This window comes from Adiantum capillus-veneris, chromosome 9, assembly GCF_014529385.1.
Source record: "Adiantum capillus-veneris isolate H3 chromosome 9, ASM1452938v2, whole genome shotgun sequence".
Lineage (NCBI taxonomy): Eukaryota > Viridiplantae > Streptophyta > Polypodiopsida > Polypodiales > Pteridaceae > Adiantum > Adiantum capillus-veneris.
This window is the reverse complement of record NC_140939.1, coordinates 145,843,993-145,863,211: the sequence shown is the minus strand read 5'-3', so window position 1 is coordinate 145,863,211 and position 19,219 is coordinate 145,843,993. Positions and strand designations below refer to the sequence as shown.

General features: G+C 39.5%; 1 protein-coding gene across 1 annotated transcript in view; it reads left to right on the top strand.

Moving 5' to 3' along the window:
* The window catches only part of LOC147451317 (cytochrome P450 71AU50-like), a 3,580-nt gene extending 2,861 nt beyond the window's left edge, over window positions 1–719 (top strand). Inside the window, exon 2 of the mRNA XM_086520901.1 lies at window positions 1–719. This exon is cut by the window's left edge and continues 33 nt beyond it. Within this exon, the coding sequence (XP_086377027.1) occupies window positions 1–597 (597 nt within the window). The 3' untranslated portion in view covers window positions 598–719.
* Window positions 720–19,219: the final 18,500 nt, after the last annotated feature.

The window sequence follows — 19,219 nt, the reverse complement described above, 5'->3', positions numbered from 1 at the left end:
ACGGTATTGGATTGGGCAATGGCAGAGCTACTAGGATGCCCCCAAGCGATGGCGCGGTTACAGGCGGAGCTCGACGAGGTGGCCAAAGGAGAGGACAGGCTCATTGAGGAAGCAGAGCTAGGTGACTTGGTGTACTTGAAAGCGGTGGTGAAGGAGACGATGCGCTTGCATGCACCGGTGCCCCTTCTAATACCGCATTTGTCCACTGAAGAATGTATTGTGGGGGGGTATAGGGTGCCTAAGGGGACCAGGTTGCTTATAAATGCGTGGGCTATAGGACGTGACGCTAGAAGCTGGCCGGAAGAGCCAGACCGGTTTAAGCCAGAGAGGTTTTTGTCCGGCCAAGGGGCAACTATCGATTTTTGTGGCCAGCATTTTGAGCTACTGCCGTTTGGGAGTGGGCGGCGCATTTGTCCGGGCATGTCCTTGGCCATTCCCCTCGTGGAGTCTGCCCTCGCCAACCTCGTTTACAACTTTAGCTGGCACCTTCCTCTTGGCCACTCTCTTGACTTATCTGAGCGCTTTGCTGTCGTTGTCTGCCGTGCCCACCCTCTCTTAGCTATCCCACACCTTCGTCATAAGATGATTAAGGTGTGAGTAGGTGAAGCACTGTTTAGCCAAACGACTATTTTCCTCTAGTTTCTAAGGGAAAAATTTTAGGAAAGTTTTTCTTATACTTGTGCTCTTAATCAGCAACAGGTTGAATGAATAGAGGCTTTTCCTTAACCCTCAGTTGAAGTGTACAAAAACTCTCTCTCTCTCTCTCTCTCTCTCTCTCACACACACACACACACACACACACACACACACACACACACACAAGGCTCTCCATCTTGTCGTCCATCAACGCCTATTGATGATGCCAACATGGTTGACGATCAAAGTATAGAACTTCTTCATCTAAGGAAGATCTCACACAAAGGAAGATTTTGAGCTTCTCCCTTCAGTATAGTCCTCCAAGTTTCACATGTAGTGGTAGTTCATGACAGTTGGTTGACTGCCTCTATGTGGTAGCAAGCATTTGGACCACATGAGCTTGTGTGGATGTATGGGTCAATCATGGGTGTCCATAGTGTGTCTCATTATCATTGAATGGAAGTATGTGCCTACGTTTTTCCAAAAAGAAATTGGATGAGCAACACTGTGAGATGCTCTCGTCTTAAACGAAAATAGAAAAGAGAAGGCGATGAAGAAAAGGTGAGGGGAAGCTGCAGGTGCATGCACAAGTTACCAGTTTGTCAATATGAATGGAAGTAAAAAATGGTAAAGATTTTGAGACATGGAAGACTTATGCTCTTGATCTTCCTCTTGAAATTAAAGGGCACACCATGACTTTCACTTTTTAAGCTATGAACTTGGACTGTGTAGATGTGGTCCTTAGTTGTGAGTGGTTGCATGGATTAGGGCTTTCTCTTAAGCATAGATATGGACACAATCCATTTATATTTGGTGCCAATTGTTGGATGTCGTGCATCTATACAACAACAAAACCCTCGACAATGACATAAAAATATATCATTAAGGGATGTATCTGACCTAATTGGGGCATGGAGGCACACTAAGAGGTTGTGAGAGCCTTCTCTAGACAATGTCACCCGTAGAACTCAATCTTATCATAACTTCATCTATGAAAAACCTAGCATCTGTCCTATGCCTCTTCCAACACTCTTAACAGCTTGAACCATGCTCAAATCAATTCCAATCACACCAAACTTCACTAGGGCACTTAACACCATAAAAATGCCACGCCTGACCACCAAAATCCCAATTCTCACACCATAAAAATAATGAGAATTATTTGCAGATCCAAATCCAATTGGTTGTTTTTTGTGTCCAACCAACACCATCTATCGATGCATCTAAGTGAGAGCTATTTCTATCTATGCTCGATTTTGCAATTGGATATGCAAAACTTGAGAAAACTTACCCAAAATCTTGCGATTTGACTCACTTGGTGCCAAGAGGTCAAGTCCCTGCAGCTTTGAGTGTGCAGGTTGGGAGGCTCGTGTCCTACGGAAGTGCGTCCCCTTTGGTGCAACTCATGTAGGGCTCGTCCAAAAAACGGCCCGTGGTCTATAGCTCAACGCACGCAGAAGCCTTCTTGGCACCACACGTTGGAAGTTGAAGTTGAATGAGAAAGCATCTTTGGGATTATGTTGAGCAAACGAGGCTATTCGGGCCTTTAGTGCAAGTCTAAGAGGTCCCTTTGGAATCTATGTTGGGCCTCACTTGAACGGGGGCCTCTGGGGTGACGAGACGAATGCACGATCTTGACAAACCGCAAGGCGGGTTCTGTGGGGCGTGCGATGGACCCGCATCCTAGTGCAAAAACCCCTTTTTAAGGGTTTTTGTAGGGGTTTTTTGCCCTTTTCTCCCTCTTTGGGTGCTAGAAAAGGGCAAGCAGACGTTCATTTTTTAGGTTTTGGGACGTCTCGAACATATTGGCGGTGTTGGAATCTTCAAATTCTAACACTAGCTATCAGTTTTATGAAATTTTTTGTATTTTAGTGATGACAAAAGCAATATTGAATGAACAACGTCCACCTCATGGCAAAGACAAGCTCATTTAATGAAAAGGTGATTGCTTTCAAGGATTGTCAAAATGTTAGGCTCACTTTCCAAAGTGTTTTGTCCTTTTGGACATACTTAATAAGTGCAAGTGAATTTTAAGAAAAATTTCTAGAGAGAGAAAAAGAATTTCTTAGAAAGCCCCTCCAAATCGTCTCGAACATATTGGCGGTGTTGGAATCTTCAAATTCTAACACTAGCTATTAGTTTTATGAAATTTTTTGTATTTTAGTGATGACAAAAGCAATATTGAATGAACAACGTCCACCTCATGGCAAAGACAAGCTCATTTAATGAAAAGGTGATCGCTTTCAAGGATTGTCAAAATGTTAGGCTCACTTTCCAAAGTGTCTTGTCCTTTTGGACATACTTAATAAGTGCAAGTGAATTTTAAGAAAAATTTCTAGAGAGAGAAAAAGAATTTCTTAGAAAGCCCCTCCAAATGACCTCTGAAATCTCCTATTGGTGCTTCCAAAGGACCTCAATGATGGTGATTGGCATAACATCAGTAAATGTGAGCATTCATGCAATGAAAAAGAACCTCAAAGAACCCTATAGTCCATAAGGTGGCATGAGCCAATTTTGGTGAAAGAGTGCTCAATATGTGTAGTAGTAGGGTAGGAGGTTTCGAGAGAAATCTTGAAGCCTAGAAAGAGTGCTCAATGTGTGTAGGGGTAGGAGGTTTTGAGAGAAAGCTTGAAACCTAAAGGAGGACTAATGGTGCCTCCCATGGAGGTTTACCCCATCATGATAAGAAGCCTTGCATGACACAAAGTGGTAGCAATATCCATATATAGAGAGCATGTGTACCCTGCGCAAGTAGTTGATTACATTGAGGATTTGTAGGCAACGATACTTGATAGGATGCCTTGGAAGACTAGAATAGCCATGAGTAGGCTAACAAAACTAAGGGCTAATATTTTATAGAAGAAAGAGATTGTGCTAAGGTACTTTGGCCTAGATGCCATGGCAAAGAGAAATAAGGATGATATTGTGGGATACAAAACACGAGTTGTTGAGCTATTAGCAACAAAGCCTTGTGTGTGATGATGAGATAAGGAGGTGGAGACTGACTTGGCGGCCAGTCAATGGATGCTGCGTTGGCTTACTATTATTAGTGATAACATTGAGAGGCTTGAAAAGGAAGTTCAAACAAAACAAGCATTAAAACTAACAGTTTTGATAGTTTTTGAGACTTTTTTTTCTTACTGTTCTAGTTCTTTTGATAGGCTTAGAGATTTTACAGTTTAGTGTGCCTAGTTTGTTTTGAAAGTTTTGGTGGTTTAGGGAGCTTTAGTATAGATGGTTTTGTTGCATTTTGTAGTTTTGATAGTTTTGGGGTTCTGAAAGATATTATAGTTTTTGTAAATTTGAAAGATCTAATCATTTTTGTAATTTAGACAAACTTTACAATTTTGGTACTTTGTATAGTATTGGTAGTTCTAGTAGTTTTGATATTTTGGCAAATGTTGGTAGTTTGAAAGGTTTTGGTAGTTATCTAGTGGGTTTGTTAGTTTATGCATTTCTAATGTACTAATAGGTTAGGTACTTCTTGAACTTTTGGAAATTTTTGACCTTTGGTAGCTCTATATTTTGATGAATAAAAACTCTAGTTGGGGTACTTTTGGTGAAGTTTGGGTACTTTTAAAGTTCAGTTAATTGGGTAGTTCTGCAGCTTTTTGGTATAGTTGATAATGTTTGTTACTTTTAAAAGTGCTTGGTACATATTGTATTGTCTAATACATTTGGTAATGCTACATACTATTGTTATTTCTTCGTAAAACTAGGATTGTCTTGGTAGTGGGTCTCCTATTTTTTATAGGTGCAGTGTTTTGGAAGTTTTAATGCTTTTAAAACTATTGGTACTTTTGAACCTTTGGTGCATTTGAACCTTTGGTACTTCTACTAATTCCATGTTTTGTTGATCAAGCCATAGTTGAGGTAATTTTGGTACTTTTGGAAGTTTAAGCTAATTTGGTAGTTTTGATAGTGTTTGTTAGATTTGGTACTTTTTGATACTTTGGTACATTTAGTACATTTGGTGATTTGGGAGTGCTTGGTACTATTTGATTTATTATTTTTATGCTGCTTCCTCCACGTTATCCTATATGACTTGCATTTATGGAACTTGAGATTTGAAATTGTCTGCATATTAAATCCTCTCTCTTCTGTTCTATAGAAAGAATATGACCGACTTGAGGCTGAATGCAAGGAAGGGTAGAATCACTTTCTTTTTGTTAGCAAGATCATTGTAGATGTAGAGAGGGGCAAGATGTTCACCCTCATCTCAAGGCCTCATATTGTCAATGCTGAGAATACCATTTATGTCTTTGGCATATGCACCACATGTGGGGAGTCTTTGGAGGCTTCTTATGTTGTTGGTAGCTTCATGCTTTCCTCCCAACATCAATATCATCATCTATGCTTTATTGCTCAATTGTTTAATAGTACCTCTTGTGCTAAACTTGGTTGTAACATTGCAATCCCTATGGAGGCAAAGGCTTGGATCAATGGGCACTCTACTGTGAAGAGTACATGGGAAATGTTTTTGCATAAAGTTAACCCTTTATGTTCATTGAATCGTCGGATCAAAACAGTTTCCAACATTTTTTGATTGTGTAGCTGCAGAGGATATCACTTAGGGTGTCAAAAGCAAAAAGCTTGAAGAGGAATTGAAGGAGGGCTAAAGTCTTGTCAAGTTAGCTGCTAATAATGTGTTTTCTTAGAATGATGCTACCAAGGAAGTGCAGGATGTCCTATGGGACTTGAATAATAATGATGTGGAAAGCCAAGGGGTTGAGAAAAGGCTGGAGGGTTTGGGCACATTTGTAGAGGGAATAATTTGAAGGGTATTATTTTGAGCAGTTCCAAACACCCAACAAGCCATGGTTTGAAGTCATGTTTCTGAAATATTTAGCCCCTTGGTGTGTTAATTGTATTGGATTTACATGAATCAAAGGAAATCTTTTATTCCCTTGTCATTGCCATGTATCATTGGTCTAGATTTATAAGTCTCCATGTTGTCTTTCTTATAAGATTGTTGTAAAGGATTCAATTAATGGCGTATCATTGGTCCAACTTTATAAGTCTCTCATGTTGTCTTTCTTATAAGATTGTTGTAAAGGATTCAATTAATGGCGTATCAAACCGAATGTTAGTGTTTATACTACATAGAACCACATTTGGTACTTCATACTACCAAATTTGGTACTTTATTCTACCAAATGTTTTATCTATAAGTAGTACCACTTTGGGTACTGTCCAGAAGAAATCTTTCATGTCTTGTTATAAAGCTTTTACAAGCATTCATGCTGTCTCTCTTATAAGGATCTTGTGGAGTTAAATAATGTTGTATAAAACCAAATTTTAATTTTTATACTAGACAACACCAAATTTGTTACTTCATACTACAAGATTTGGTACTTTCTTCTACTGAATGCTTTGTTTAATAATACCAATTTTGGTAGTGTCTAGTAGAAATCTATCATGTTTTCTTTCTTACAAAGTATTTAGTCTTTCATGTCTTTCTTATAAGCTCCTTATGAAGTCAGATCATGGTTTATAAAACCAAATGTTAGTTTTTATAGTGCATAATACCAAATTTAATCCTTCATATCACAAAATTTGGTACTTTATACTACAAATGGGTTGTCTATAGTGGTACCAATTTTGCAAATGTAAAGTAAATTTTCTCTACATTTAAAGTTTTAGTACAAGATTGAAGCTGGTTGGTTCCAATTAGACTTTGAGTAGCTCCAAGAAGGTAATGTATTACATTATTTTGATAATGCCTAGTCCCAAAATGGGTTGTGTTGTGTCAATTTGGTACTATATACTCACAAAAAAGTATCAAATTTCGGTACTAGTTTACAATTTTTCTTTATAATAGATTTTCTTATACTTAGCAATTTAAGCTGCATTTGTTGTATTCAAGCTTTTGATGTAAATAATGTATGTGATTTCAATCCTTTGAACTCTAGGTATTGTAGGAAGGCAACATCTTTGGTGGTTAGAAGTTCTTACATTCAAAAGATCTATAGTAGTTTCTGTAATGGAAATGGCCTATGAACTTTGAGAATAACAAAATTAAGAGAATTAGAGTGAGCATTTTCATGAGACTACTTTGAGAACATAGAGGGTGAACTTAATTAGCGGTAGCAACATAAATATTATACTTAATTAACTTGGAATGAATAATAATTTTGTAAGAGAGAGAATCAGAGAACATGATAACAGTTGAGGATCGGATTTATGTGTAGCCGGTCCCCCTCCAATAAGCTTTTGTATTATATATTTTTTCCCGTAAAGAGAGACTTGGTACAATACAGTCTTTGTGTTCCTTGAACTAGGTGATGCAATGAAGATGGAAAGCTTCATGCATCACGAGTATAACATAAACTTTGTAAAAGCATTAACCATCCCCGGCCTCAGTCCCAAGGCCTCAAGCACCTTCGAAGGTGGAGAGAGCTAGCAAGGAATGAAGGTAGGGAAGAGGAAGAAGAAGTAACTTACGAGAAAGAGATAGTTCCTCACTTATCATCACTCTTCGTACATAGCATAGGATAATAGCATAATAATGATGATGAAGAAGATGGAAAGCTTAAGCATTGAAGCATGGCTCTTGGTTGGATTTGCATTCCATAGCCAAGAGTGTTTGTACAGGCTCTCAACTTCTCAACAAGCTTGGAGAAGGAGATGGAGCTCTTGCACTTTGCACTTCACACAATGAGAGAGAGAGAGAGAGAGAGAGAGAGAGAGATAGAGAGAGAGAGAGAGAGAGAGAGAGAGAGAGAGAGAGAGAGTGGGAGAGTAGACACTGCAAGCAATCCCCTAGCTTCCTTAGTTGACCCCTCATTATAGCTCAAGCTGAAAATTGATTGGACCCCTACAAGCCTAGCCAATCACATGCATAGTGTATATCAAGCAACCATGCTAGCCTTGGGACAAGTGTCCCCCTTTTCCCTTTGAGAGAGAGGACATGGCAAATGCATACACAATTAATTACATCTACTAAATTATCATTTGACTCCTTGGGAGGCCAACCAATAGGCTTTAGGCACACCATGAGGGCAACATGGAGAGGAACTTGACATGTGTCCGTGTTGCTTCTTTAGACTAGGCTTGCCTTGTGTGAGGGTGTGTGTGTTCTCTCCAGGGATTTCATTGACGTGATCCACTGTAACATTTAATGACCTAAAATCTTATTTGTAGCGGAAATTAGCATGAACATAGTGGGCATTTCATTAGAATAGATTCCTAATGAGAATTACAAGAGTGCTTGGGTGGAGAGAGCAACAAAAAGCATAACACCTAGTTAGATAGCATCGACAATACTTTCAAAAGAGAGAGCAATTAAGCTATTGACAACAGTTGAGGACCGGATTTGCATGGAGCCGGTCCCCCCTCCAAAAGGCTTTGTATTATGGTTTCTCCCATCAAGAGAGACATTGTACAATACAATTCTTTGTGTTCCTTCAAGACTAGCTAGTGCAATGAAGATGGAAGCTTCATACACCAAGCAAAACACTTAATCAAACACAACTTGAATTATCCCCGTTCTCAGACCCAAGACCTCACACACCTTCGAAGATGGTGAGAGCTAGCAGGGTATGAGAGTAGATTGAGAGGAAAAAGAAGTATCTTACGAGAAAGAAGTACATCTCCTCACATAATCACTCATATTAGCATAGCTTAGCTTAGTAATTAGCTTGGTAGAGAAGATGAGCATGCATTCAAGCTTGGCTCTTGGTTGGATTTGCATCCACATGCCAAGAGAGTGTTGATGTAGGCTTCTATCTCACAAGCTTGGAGTAGGTGATGAGCTCTCCATTAAAGCTTGGGAGGAGATAGAGTATTTTCCCTTCACACATGGTCAAGTGTGAGAGTGTGAGTGTCAATGCCAAGCAAAAATCAGCCCCCTCTCTCTCTTGGGCGAGCCCTAGCTGCTAAGTTAGTCTGGCTTTTGCCTCATTGGACCTCCCCAGGTCAAGCCAATAGGGATTAAGCAGCATAAGTGATAGCCTTCTGACATGTGTCCCCCTTTCCCCTTTTGTGAGAGCTTTAGGTAATTAAATAATTAAACTAAACTCTCATTGGACCCCTTTGCCTTCTGGCCAATAGGAATCAGGCAAGCCATGGGGCTCCTGAATGCTCATTGGACCCCTTGGGAGACTGCCCAATAGTCTTCTAGGACACTTAATTCTTATTGGTTTCTTTTATTAAATGTTTTTAAATTAATTAAACTAGATTTACTCTAGCTTAATTCTCATTGGTCCACTTCAAGGGTCTTCCAATAGGAATTGGGCACACCTTGTGGGCATCTGGCCTAGGGAGCTGACATGTGTCCCTCATTCCCTTTGTGTAAAGGGAGCCTGTGTGTGTGTGTGTGGCTTTCTCTCTCATCCCCTAGCTTTGGGGCTCGCCCCCTCCCATGTAGGGATGTAGAAAGACTTTTTGGACACACACTAAGCATCCAATTTTCCCTAAGGTTGACCTTTGGACACAACCTTTGAATTTTGGAACCTTAGCATTTTGGAAGTCTTAATGGGCTGAACCTTAGGGTCTTTTTAGCCCATTGTTTCACATGGCTCTTTTGCAGATGGCCCCCCCTTTGGATCCCTATTTTCCCTCCTTTGGATCCCTACTGTGGCCGGTCTGCTAACTTAACCAATATTCTAGCTTTTTCTCCCTTGGCACTTCCCCACATTAAATGATCAGTTTAATATGAGAAAATCATTTAGGAGAATTAGATATTGATTATTATGACATTACCTCTCTCTTGAAATCATAGTCGTCCTCGACTATGGTGTAGAGAAGATAAAGCATATGCATGAGTCCTTTTCTTAGCGGGTAGAGGATCCCTATGTTACCCTACGACATCATTCCATAATGGATGACTAGTCCATTTGGCGCTTGAGAGCCTGAGGCTGCCGCAAGCATGTCTGCATATTAGTCCTATCAGTCTTCCATAGTAGAGTGACAAGCTCTACTTGGTGTCCGGGAGACGTCGTCTCCGCAAACTTGATCTAAGCATGCATACTACTTCATTTTTGTGCACAAATAAAGAAAAAGAGAGTCTTATAAGACAAAAATTTTTGTTCATTTTTAACATTTTGTACATTTGCTTACTCTTGGGAAGCATTGTAAGCATTGACAAGGTTTAGGTTATCCTTTAATTGTATGCCTTGCATCCATCTAGCATCTTCAAAAGGATAATTTTTAAACTTAATAAGATATCGTCGGATAGTCTTACCGCCTCTTAATACCTTGTCTTCATGTCGGAGAATGGACTCGGGCTGCAGCACCTCCTCGTGGTCCTCGATCTCCGGTGGGTCTTCAATAGTTGGTTCTTGAGGTGGCTCTCCTTTGTAAGGCTTTAAGAGGCTCACATGAAAAGCATTGTGTATGAGCCAATGATTGGGCAACTTAAGTTGATAGGCCATCTCATTGATTGGCCTAAGAATCTCGAAGGGACCATAGTACCTTTTTGCTAGTTTAGCATAGTACTTTTGGTGGCCCGTAGGATTCTTGCCCGTCGTGTGCCTTAATCGAGCCTTGGGAAACTTTAACAAGACCCAATCGTTTTCTTTAAAGGCTTGGGCTCTTCTGTGCTTGTCAGCAGCAGCCTTTTGCCTTTGCTGTGAGATAGAGATAGCATCCTTAATCTTTTGGAAAGATTCTTGTAGGTCTCGGCTATACTCATCTGCAGCGAAGATCTTCCCATGTATCTTAAGTAGCAAGGGACTTTTTGATCTTCCCTCAATTACCTCGAAAGGTGCTTTTCCTGTAGAAGTATGTACAGTGTTATTGTAAGCATACTCTACTAGGGGTAAGTACTTCTCCCATTGGGATCTTTGATCTACTTCCGTTACATAGGCTTTTAGTAGATCGAGAATAGTTAGGTTAGCTATTTCACTTTGGCCATCAGTTTGTGGATGATAGGCCGAAGAGAAGTTTAGCCTTGTTCCTAAATTCTCAAAGAGACCCTTCCAGAAATTACTGGTCATTCTAGGATCTCTATCCGACACTATGGACATTGGCAAGCCATGGTACTTGAAAATTTGTGAAATGAAGAGGGTTGCCATTTGATGGGCTTTGATAGTCTTTTTGACAGGTATAAAATGAGCTTGTTTACTGAACCTGTCTACTATCGTCCATATTCCCGTATTCCCATGGATAGACTTAGGCAATCCAAAGATAAAATCCATGGATATGCTCTCCCACGGTGAATTAGGGATTGGCAAGGGTTGAAGCAATCCAAGTTGCTTCCCTCTATCAAATTTTGTCTTTTGACATACCACACATTTGGAAACATACTCATGTATGTTCACTTTCATGGTAGGCCAATAGAAATATGTTTCAATTCCCTTTAGGGTAGACTGAATCCCTCTATGCCCCGCATATGGGGGAGCATGAGATTCATACATTACTTTCTCACGTAGTGAGTTAGTAACGCATAGTCTATTGCCATAGAGAAGATAACCATCTTGTAAAGTAAATGGTTCTTCTTTCTTCCCTAATGCAAGGGCTGAAATCACATCTCTAAAATCGGGATCAATAGCATACTCATCTATCATTGAAGATAGATCATTGTGAGTTGCTATGGAAACCGCATTCACTCTCGGTCGTCTTGAGAGTGCATCGGCTACTTGATTATGCTTGCCAGCAATGTGAGCAATATGAAAATGAAATTGCGAAAGGAAATTTGCCCACCTCATTTGTTTGTCGGAGAGCTTGGTCTGCGTCATGAAGTACTTAAGACTTTGGTGATCCGTTCGTAGAATGAAAGGAGTCCCCAATAAATAGTGCTTCCATGAGTCTAAGGCATGTAAAACTGCAAGGAGTTCTTTTTCGTATATGCCTAGAGCTTGCTCAACAGGGTCGAGCCTTCGACTCTCATAGCCGATGGCGTGCCCTTCTTGGAGCAAAACAGCCCCAAGGCAATCACCACAAGCATCATATTGGACCTCAAATGGTTTTGAGAGATCCGGTAGTGTAAGCACAGGTTGAGAGATAAGCTTTTCTTTAAGCTTTTCGAAAGCATTGTTCTCCTTAGCAGACCACGTATACCTAACATTTTTCTTTGTTAGGTCATGTAATGGTCCCGCAATTTGTGAGAACTTTTCTATGAAGCGTCTATAGTATGCACACATACCTATAAAGCTTCTTAGTTCATGAAGATTCCTTGGTTTAGGCCATCCTTTTATTACCTCTAACTTGGATGGATCCATTTGGATTCCATCTTGAGAGATAATGTGACCTAAATATTGAATCTCTTGCAAGAAAAATTCACTTTTCTTTCGATTAACATAAAGTTTATTCTCTCTTAAAACTTGAAATATTACCTGGAGGTGTTGCTTGTGTTCCTCTAATGAATTAGAGTAGATGATAATATCATCAAAGAACACTCCAGTGAAGGTTCGATGAGGTCTGAACAGCTTCTCCATCAAGCGGTTAAATGTGGCTGGTGCATTAGTCAAGCCAAAAGGCATGACAATGTATTCGTAAAGACCAAATGTAGTACGAAATGCGGTCTTTACAATGTCTTGATCAACTATCCTTATTTGATGATAGCCACTTTTTAGGTCAATCCTACTGAAGTAGGTCGATCCTACTGAAGTAGGTCGATCCTTGTAGCTTATCAAATAGGTCTTCTACCCGTGGAACGGGAAACCTATTCTTGATAGTGATCCTATTTAGTGCTCTATAGTCGACACACATACGATATGTGCCGTCTTTCTTTTGCACTAATAGCACAGGTGAGGAAAATGGAGATGAGCTAGGCCTAACCATGCCCTTCTCAACTAAGTCATGCACTTGCCGCATAATCTCCTCTTGTTGAGCTTGAGAAACTCTATAAGGAGGTTTGTTAGGCGGTGAACTTCCTGGAAGAAGTTCAATTGCATGGTCGTCATTACCTCGTTTAGGAGGTAGCTCACAAGGGATGTCGTCAATAAAGACATCTTGAAACCCCTTGAGAAAATTGGATAACTCTAATTCCTTTTGGTTGCTTTTATTTTCTTTTGCTAAAGCATTAGGTTTATTTTGAGAATCTTTAACAAAAATCATGTACACGGAAATAGAGCTCTTTATTGACTTGTTGAAAGCTGGTGTATGTACAATGGGGATGGTGTTACCCATCTCCCTAGCATCTATATACATGTCCTTTTCCCTGAACTTAAAGGAGATTCTCCTTTCAGGAAATTTAACATGGGCAGCCAGGCGGTCAAACCATGGTGCCCCTAGGATTACATCCTCATGCTTGAGAGGAGAGATAAAGAAGTCCTCTTTGTCCACATAGCCTTGGACATGAAGCCTCAATTTCCCGATTAAGGGAGTGACTGAAGCTTCTTGCCCCTTGAAGGCACTGTCTGCGGGTAGGATATCTCCCATCTCGTAGGATTGTATGCCTAGCTTGGTGGCTAACTCCATAGATATAAAATTGTGAGTAGAACCAGGGTCAAAGAGAATAAAAGCATCATGTTCTCTTACCTTTCCCCAAGCATGGCATAGAGGAGATCCTTTGTGGTGAGTTTGGTAAATCTCCTCCTCTTGAATTTCAACCAAAGAAGCTCTAGGAGGATCTTGGCGGTTGTTCTTTTGGGGACAAGCGCGGTACGCATGCCCTTGTTCGCCGCACTTGAAACACCGGTTATCTTTACGATAACGCTCAAGCTCTTCAGGAGAGAGTTTATTCTTTCCTTTGTAAACTCCCTTCTCTTTAGCTTTGTTGGAATTGCCCTTAGGAGACTTTTGGACATTGTCCTTCCCCTTAGGCTCATTGGAACCTTTGTTTTCCGGGGGCTTATTATTTCTTTTACCCCCCGTTTGGAAATTGATTCGCGAGGCCACCATAGTATGGTGTATTACCGCCGATATGGTACGTGGCCTTTGGGAGTTGACATACTCCCCCATTTCTTCGGTTAAGCCCGCACAAAATTGTTGCTTTTGCTCTCCAAAATCCAACTTTTTGAAGACAGTGGCTTTGAGTTGTAGGTCCCAAAACTTGTCTACATATTTGTGGATGGATTCATTGGGAGAGAGCTTTAAGCTTCGCCATTCGGTGAGTACTTTGTCTTTGGCATCGGTGGCCAAAAACTGCTTCATAATGGAAGCTCTTAAAGCCTTCCATGTTCGTGGAGCTTCACCGTTGGCTCGTAGGCTAGACCACCATTGTCTGGCGGACTTTTGAAAGTGCATAGCTACATGGCGTAGCTTAGAGGACATCGTTCAATGTAGAAGTTGATTATTCTTTGTATCATTTGAAATTAGATTTGTCTGATTGTTTGAAAATCAAAGAGGACGTATAAATAATCATCATAATTGCATTGAGAAATTCATAGCCTTGTTATATTTATTATGTCGTGCAGAGAGTGCATTGCAATGTGTATGTTTGCTCACAACATAGGTGATCGATATGTGGATTGACTAGCGTGCATTGCAAATCTCATATTGTGTAGATTTGATTACTTTCTTGGTGATTGGTTTTTTAATATATAATGAAAAGAAGAAAAATGTTTTGAAAATTGGAAATCTAGTTCTTTTGTGTTCAGTTTTAATTTAAAAGAAATGGAGCAAAATATCGGCACATGGTACGAAGAAGAAGCCAAAGAATAAAAAAGGTCTTGGAAAAGATTAAGATTATGCTCACAACATATGTGGTTGATATATGGAGTGGCAATGTAAATTTTGCTTCACAACAAAATCAGGCGGTGCACCACGTGTTAGGGACCATTTTTTGGGTAGCATTAAAAAGAGTTGTACGAAATGTGAACATCCTCAAGCACCTGCTATTGCAAAGCGTTTGAGAGAAGAGCTCGTCGAAAAAGGTGGCAAGAGATAACAGATGTATAGCTCTATTATGGATGCAAGTCAAGAGCAGTCAGAGCTAAATATTAACTTTTTTGATCCTGTGGTGACACCAACTAACCTTGGAGAACAGCCTGCACAGAGAGAGGAAATATCAAGCAGCATTCCTTTTAAATTAAGCGTCACAATGAAGGTGGACTTGGTCAAATATGTCAAAAATCATTGCATCAAAGATTTTGGATGCAGTCTCTAGAAGAAGCACAAACTACACTCGCCAAAGCAATATTCTTCACTGGAAGTGCTATGGTCTTGGTAGACAACGATCATTGGAAGACTGATTGGAAGAAAATCAGTGAGTTTGACCAAGAATTTTCAGCTCCTTCTTATCACACAATACAAAATGTTCTCTTGAACAAATGTTACATTGAAGTTAAAGAGCGTGTTGGCAAAATAATACTTGGAAATATTTCGCTTTCAGGATGTACAATTGTGAGTGATGGTTGGTCAAATGTTCAAAGAAAACCACTAATCAATGTAATGGTGGTTTGTCCAAGGGGAGAAACGTTCATAAACGTGATTGACAGTTCTGGTGCAATTAAAAGTGTCAAATACATTTTTGAGGTCTTGATTAATGTAATTAAAGAAATTGGTGCTGAACATGTCGTTCAAGTAGTCATGGACAACGCAAAAAATTATAAAAATGCTAGTAAATTAATAAACAAGTGCTTTTCACACATTTTTGCCAATGGTTGTAATACGCACAACTTAAACTTGGTGCTGAAGGATTGGTACACTAGTGAAGAAACCATATGGTTTGCTAAAATAATTGACACAGCACGTCAAGTTGTGATTTTATCTTGAAACGACAAATAGTGCTTGATTTGTATTAAACGTGCATGTCAGTGATGTTGAAACTTCTTGCTGATACTTGATTTTGCACGTATTTGTATACATTGGAATCACTTCGCCGCAATAAGTGCACTACAATTGACAATTAAATGAAGGTCCTTTTGTGAATGATTTTGTACAATCAATGGTAAAAGAGCAACCTGCATGGAAGTGGTGGATGATGAATGGTGGTGAGCATTACTCGACCTTACGTATCCTTGTAATGAAAATACTGGCACAATGTGCAACAAACTCAAGTTCAGAGAGAAACTGGAGTACGTACAAGTATGCTCATAACACTGTTCGCAATAGACTATTAACAGACATAGAAAAAAAATTAGTGTATATATTTTGCAACAAAAAGATATTGCATCACATTGAAAGTGCTGGCTACGAGGAGGAAATGCCAACCTAGTTATATGATTCTCAAAACGAAGACGAAGAAGAGTTCAATGTTGGTGTATCTCAATGCACTATAGACAAAATAGAAGAGAATATGGTAATATATGTGGAAGTTGAATTACAAGGAGACCCACAATACTCAGACTTAGAACCATATAATAACTTCACGTATTCATATAGCTTGAGAGTAGAATGAAGATTGTATCAAAAACCATTATGAAAGATCTTGTATTCAATGTGTTTTGATCATCTATCATGCTTCATATTCACAATTATATTTAGTTTGTCGATCTCAATTGTTACACTCAGAACTAGCATCTTGGTCATCAAACAAATTTCTAATTGTGCTAGGGGTATCTTGGCAGCCTTGCTTGAATTTATACCCATTTGCCATGCCAAACATAGCATAAATTCCTTGTGGAATATCTTGTGAACAGATTGCACATCGGCTACTATTTTGCATCAAACGAATAAGGCAGACGAAGTGATAATAATGACCACATGTCCACATGACCACATGTCATGTATAGTATCCACTCCATCCATCAAAATTCTTGTAGCAAATTGGACATTGGGAAGATAAAGATGCATCCGAAGTAGATCTGAGGATCAAATCTGGATGTAAGACAAGGTGAATGATGTGTGTACCTTGTACAGATGGAGGATTCACTCGTTGTGTCAGATTCTGAACGTCTTGGCTTAAGCGGTGAATAATTTTCTCCATCCGGACCTATGAGGGTTGGGGTGTTTGGATGGCTATAGAAATTAGTGTTAATTCCGCATCTTTCTTTGCTAGATGTGTCGTGTACAAATACCTTTTCCTCTCTTTAATTGTAGGTCGTGCCTTCAACTATCAATGCCAGCTCATCTCAGATGAAAGTGACATAACTATCCCTGATATCATGGGTGGCAATAGTTGTCTCCTTCGATGAAAAGTCTACTGGTCGTTGTTGCACAAAATGAAAATATAACATTTTTACAAAATATAACACACAATTTGCATTGTGCAGTGGATGCCCATAAAATTCCAAGTAGATCTTCTCAATGTTTTCTTTGATCGCTTCGTGGAGACACTTTGATACCTTCCACCTTCCTTTCTTTATCTCCACGTCCTCACATGGCCATATTGTTTTGATTATGTCCTTGGTCACTTTTTTATTGATCTCTTTCCATTGCATATGGCTTGGATTTGCCCATTTTGAAAGTCGTCGAGCAGTGCACATCGCTTGTTGTGCCGACATACCGTGCGCTAGAGACTTCATGCGCTAAAATGCATTAACAGCCGCTTGTTGTTGATCATTAGACACTGATTGAATGCCGCAAACTTGTTCTTCATCGGCTATTTATCTTAGAGTTGCAATGGAAAAATCAACAAATATTCACTATCATTGAAAAAAATATATTCTCACGATTCAACAGTCTCACAGATACACAAAGTAGATCCGTCTCGTCCACTACATAAGACATCGTAGGCCGACTAAATCAAATCACATGATGCAACTAAACAAAATCACAACTGACAGAGCCAATTGAATCACAAGACAAATTTGAAATACCCTGAACAACATGACAAATTTGAAATGACTAAAGATAATTGATCTGCTTAAAATACAAGACAATTGATCTGATTGAAATACAAGACATGAATCAATGAGGTGAACCAGCCCAAACCAGATAATACACTTCAATACAAATGAAATACCCCAGACAACAAGACAAATATATATCACAAAAATATTTAGGCCGGGTAAAAAGATGATGCAAGTACAACAAGCAATCGTTGGACATGATTAGAGTCTATCTTTAAATGTTCTTTGAAAAATATCAAAATATTAGATACATTTCTTCTATTTTACCGCTCTCTTAACTTCATCCAACAGTCTACTTTAATCCGAATGGCCCTCATAACATCTTGGTCGGGGTGGTAAAATACTTCTTCTGGAAAATAAACTTTCCTCGATGCACTCCAAATATCTATCAACATATCGAATAGATAATCCAATGCATAAATGTCACTCAATTTTATGTACGCATTTGTGCTTCTGTGGATTGTATAGATTTGGAGCAATCCATGGTATCTTTGCAATCTTTCCTTCCCCTGCTTTCTATGCCTCCAAAATTGCAGGGTTCGACTGTCCGCTTGGATGCAGATAATTAATTGACACACGCTTAGCAGGCGTTCTAAGCATCATTCCCAATCAATGATGCCAACACATGGTTTATTTGTACTAGTAAAGTCCAACATTATGTTGAATGGGTGCAGGTCGCTGTGCACTATACCAGCCAAGTGAGAAGCTTGTGAGCAACAAGCTAACACGGACACCATTTTTGCATCATTTTTCGGAGTTCTCCTTGAAAAACATTTATTATTTTAATAAGTCGAGAATATTGTTACTCCTTTTTTCTCGGATAAACCTTGTAATTAATGATCCGGGGCTACAAGTTTCCAGATTGTATTAGCCAGTCATTTCTCAGCTTTGGTAGAACTCCAGATTATTAGTTTTGACCACTCAAAAACCTTGGCTAAGGTATAAAAACCAATTTTTGTAAGTTTTTTATAAGTTTTGGATAAGAAATACACAACGTGAGCTAATGGCGCTCACTTCTCTCCTTCTCGCGCTTCCTACTCCCTCTCCGGTTGTCACATTGCAAATGTGTGTTGCATTGCAACCGCATGTAAGAGGTCTACGCATTGACGTAAGCCATTCATAGTATTTCGTAGCTTTTGGCGTCACTGACCTGCGGCCTAATTTCATCATAACTAGGAATTTATACTTTTAAATAAAAAACTAACCATAGGCGGGGTATTGGGACATCATTGCTAAGCATTTAGATGCATTTTGGGTCGAAAACAACTAGGTCAAAAATCCACTGCTGTTAATAATCACAATTTTGGAACTTGACCTAAAGTGGGATTTGAGACCGTAGGCATGTGTGCTTAGGTCTTATAAACTTGTCCTAGAAGTTGCGTTATGTTTGGATATCATTTGATACCGTAACGGATGTGATTTGCTTGCCGATGAGCGATTGGCTTTTGGTGATTTCAGTCACTTGAGTGTATCTTGAGTTAGATGCGAGTTGTTAGTTGTTTTCTAAGAGATTGAAAACCTCTTGTAGCCTCTATGCACTAGTCGAGTCAGCTTCGTCCCATGGTTTGACAAATTAATCGTGGTTCTCGCTAATACTGCAATAAGATAGGATGGTGAGGTTAGACATGCGTCCCACATTTAGCACCGCTGCTGGGGATCGAAGAGACCTAAACTAGGGAAAAACACGAGCGTCTTGTGTAGTTGTCCTTTAACTTCCTCTAGTTTTGCTTAGGTTTCAAAACTTTCTTTTAGAAATCGCATAGCTTAAGATTGTCGTCTTTTGCTGTGTAGAGGTGGCTTGGAAGTAGTCGTACTTGCTGAGTACCTTTAGGACTATAGGATTGTAGATTTCGATTAGGATTTGGAGAATGATTGGTAGACGAGACAAGTCTTAAGATCAAGACTCTGAAAAACATAAAAAACACAAGAAAACGAGTGTTTGTGGACACTTTCCACAACCCCAT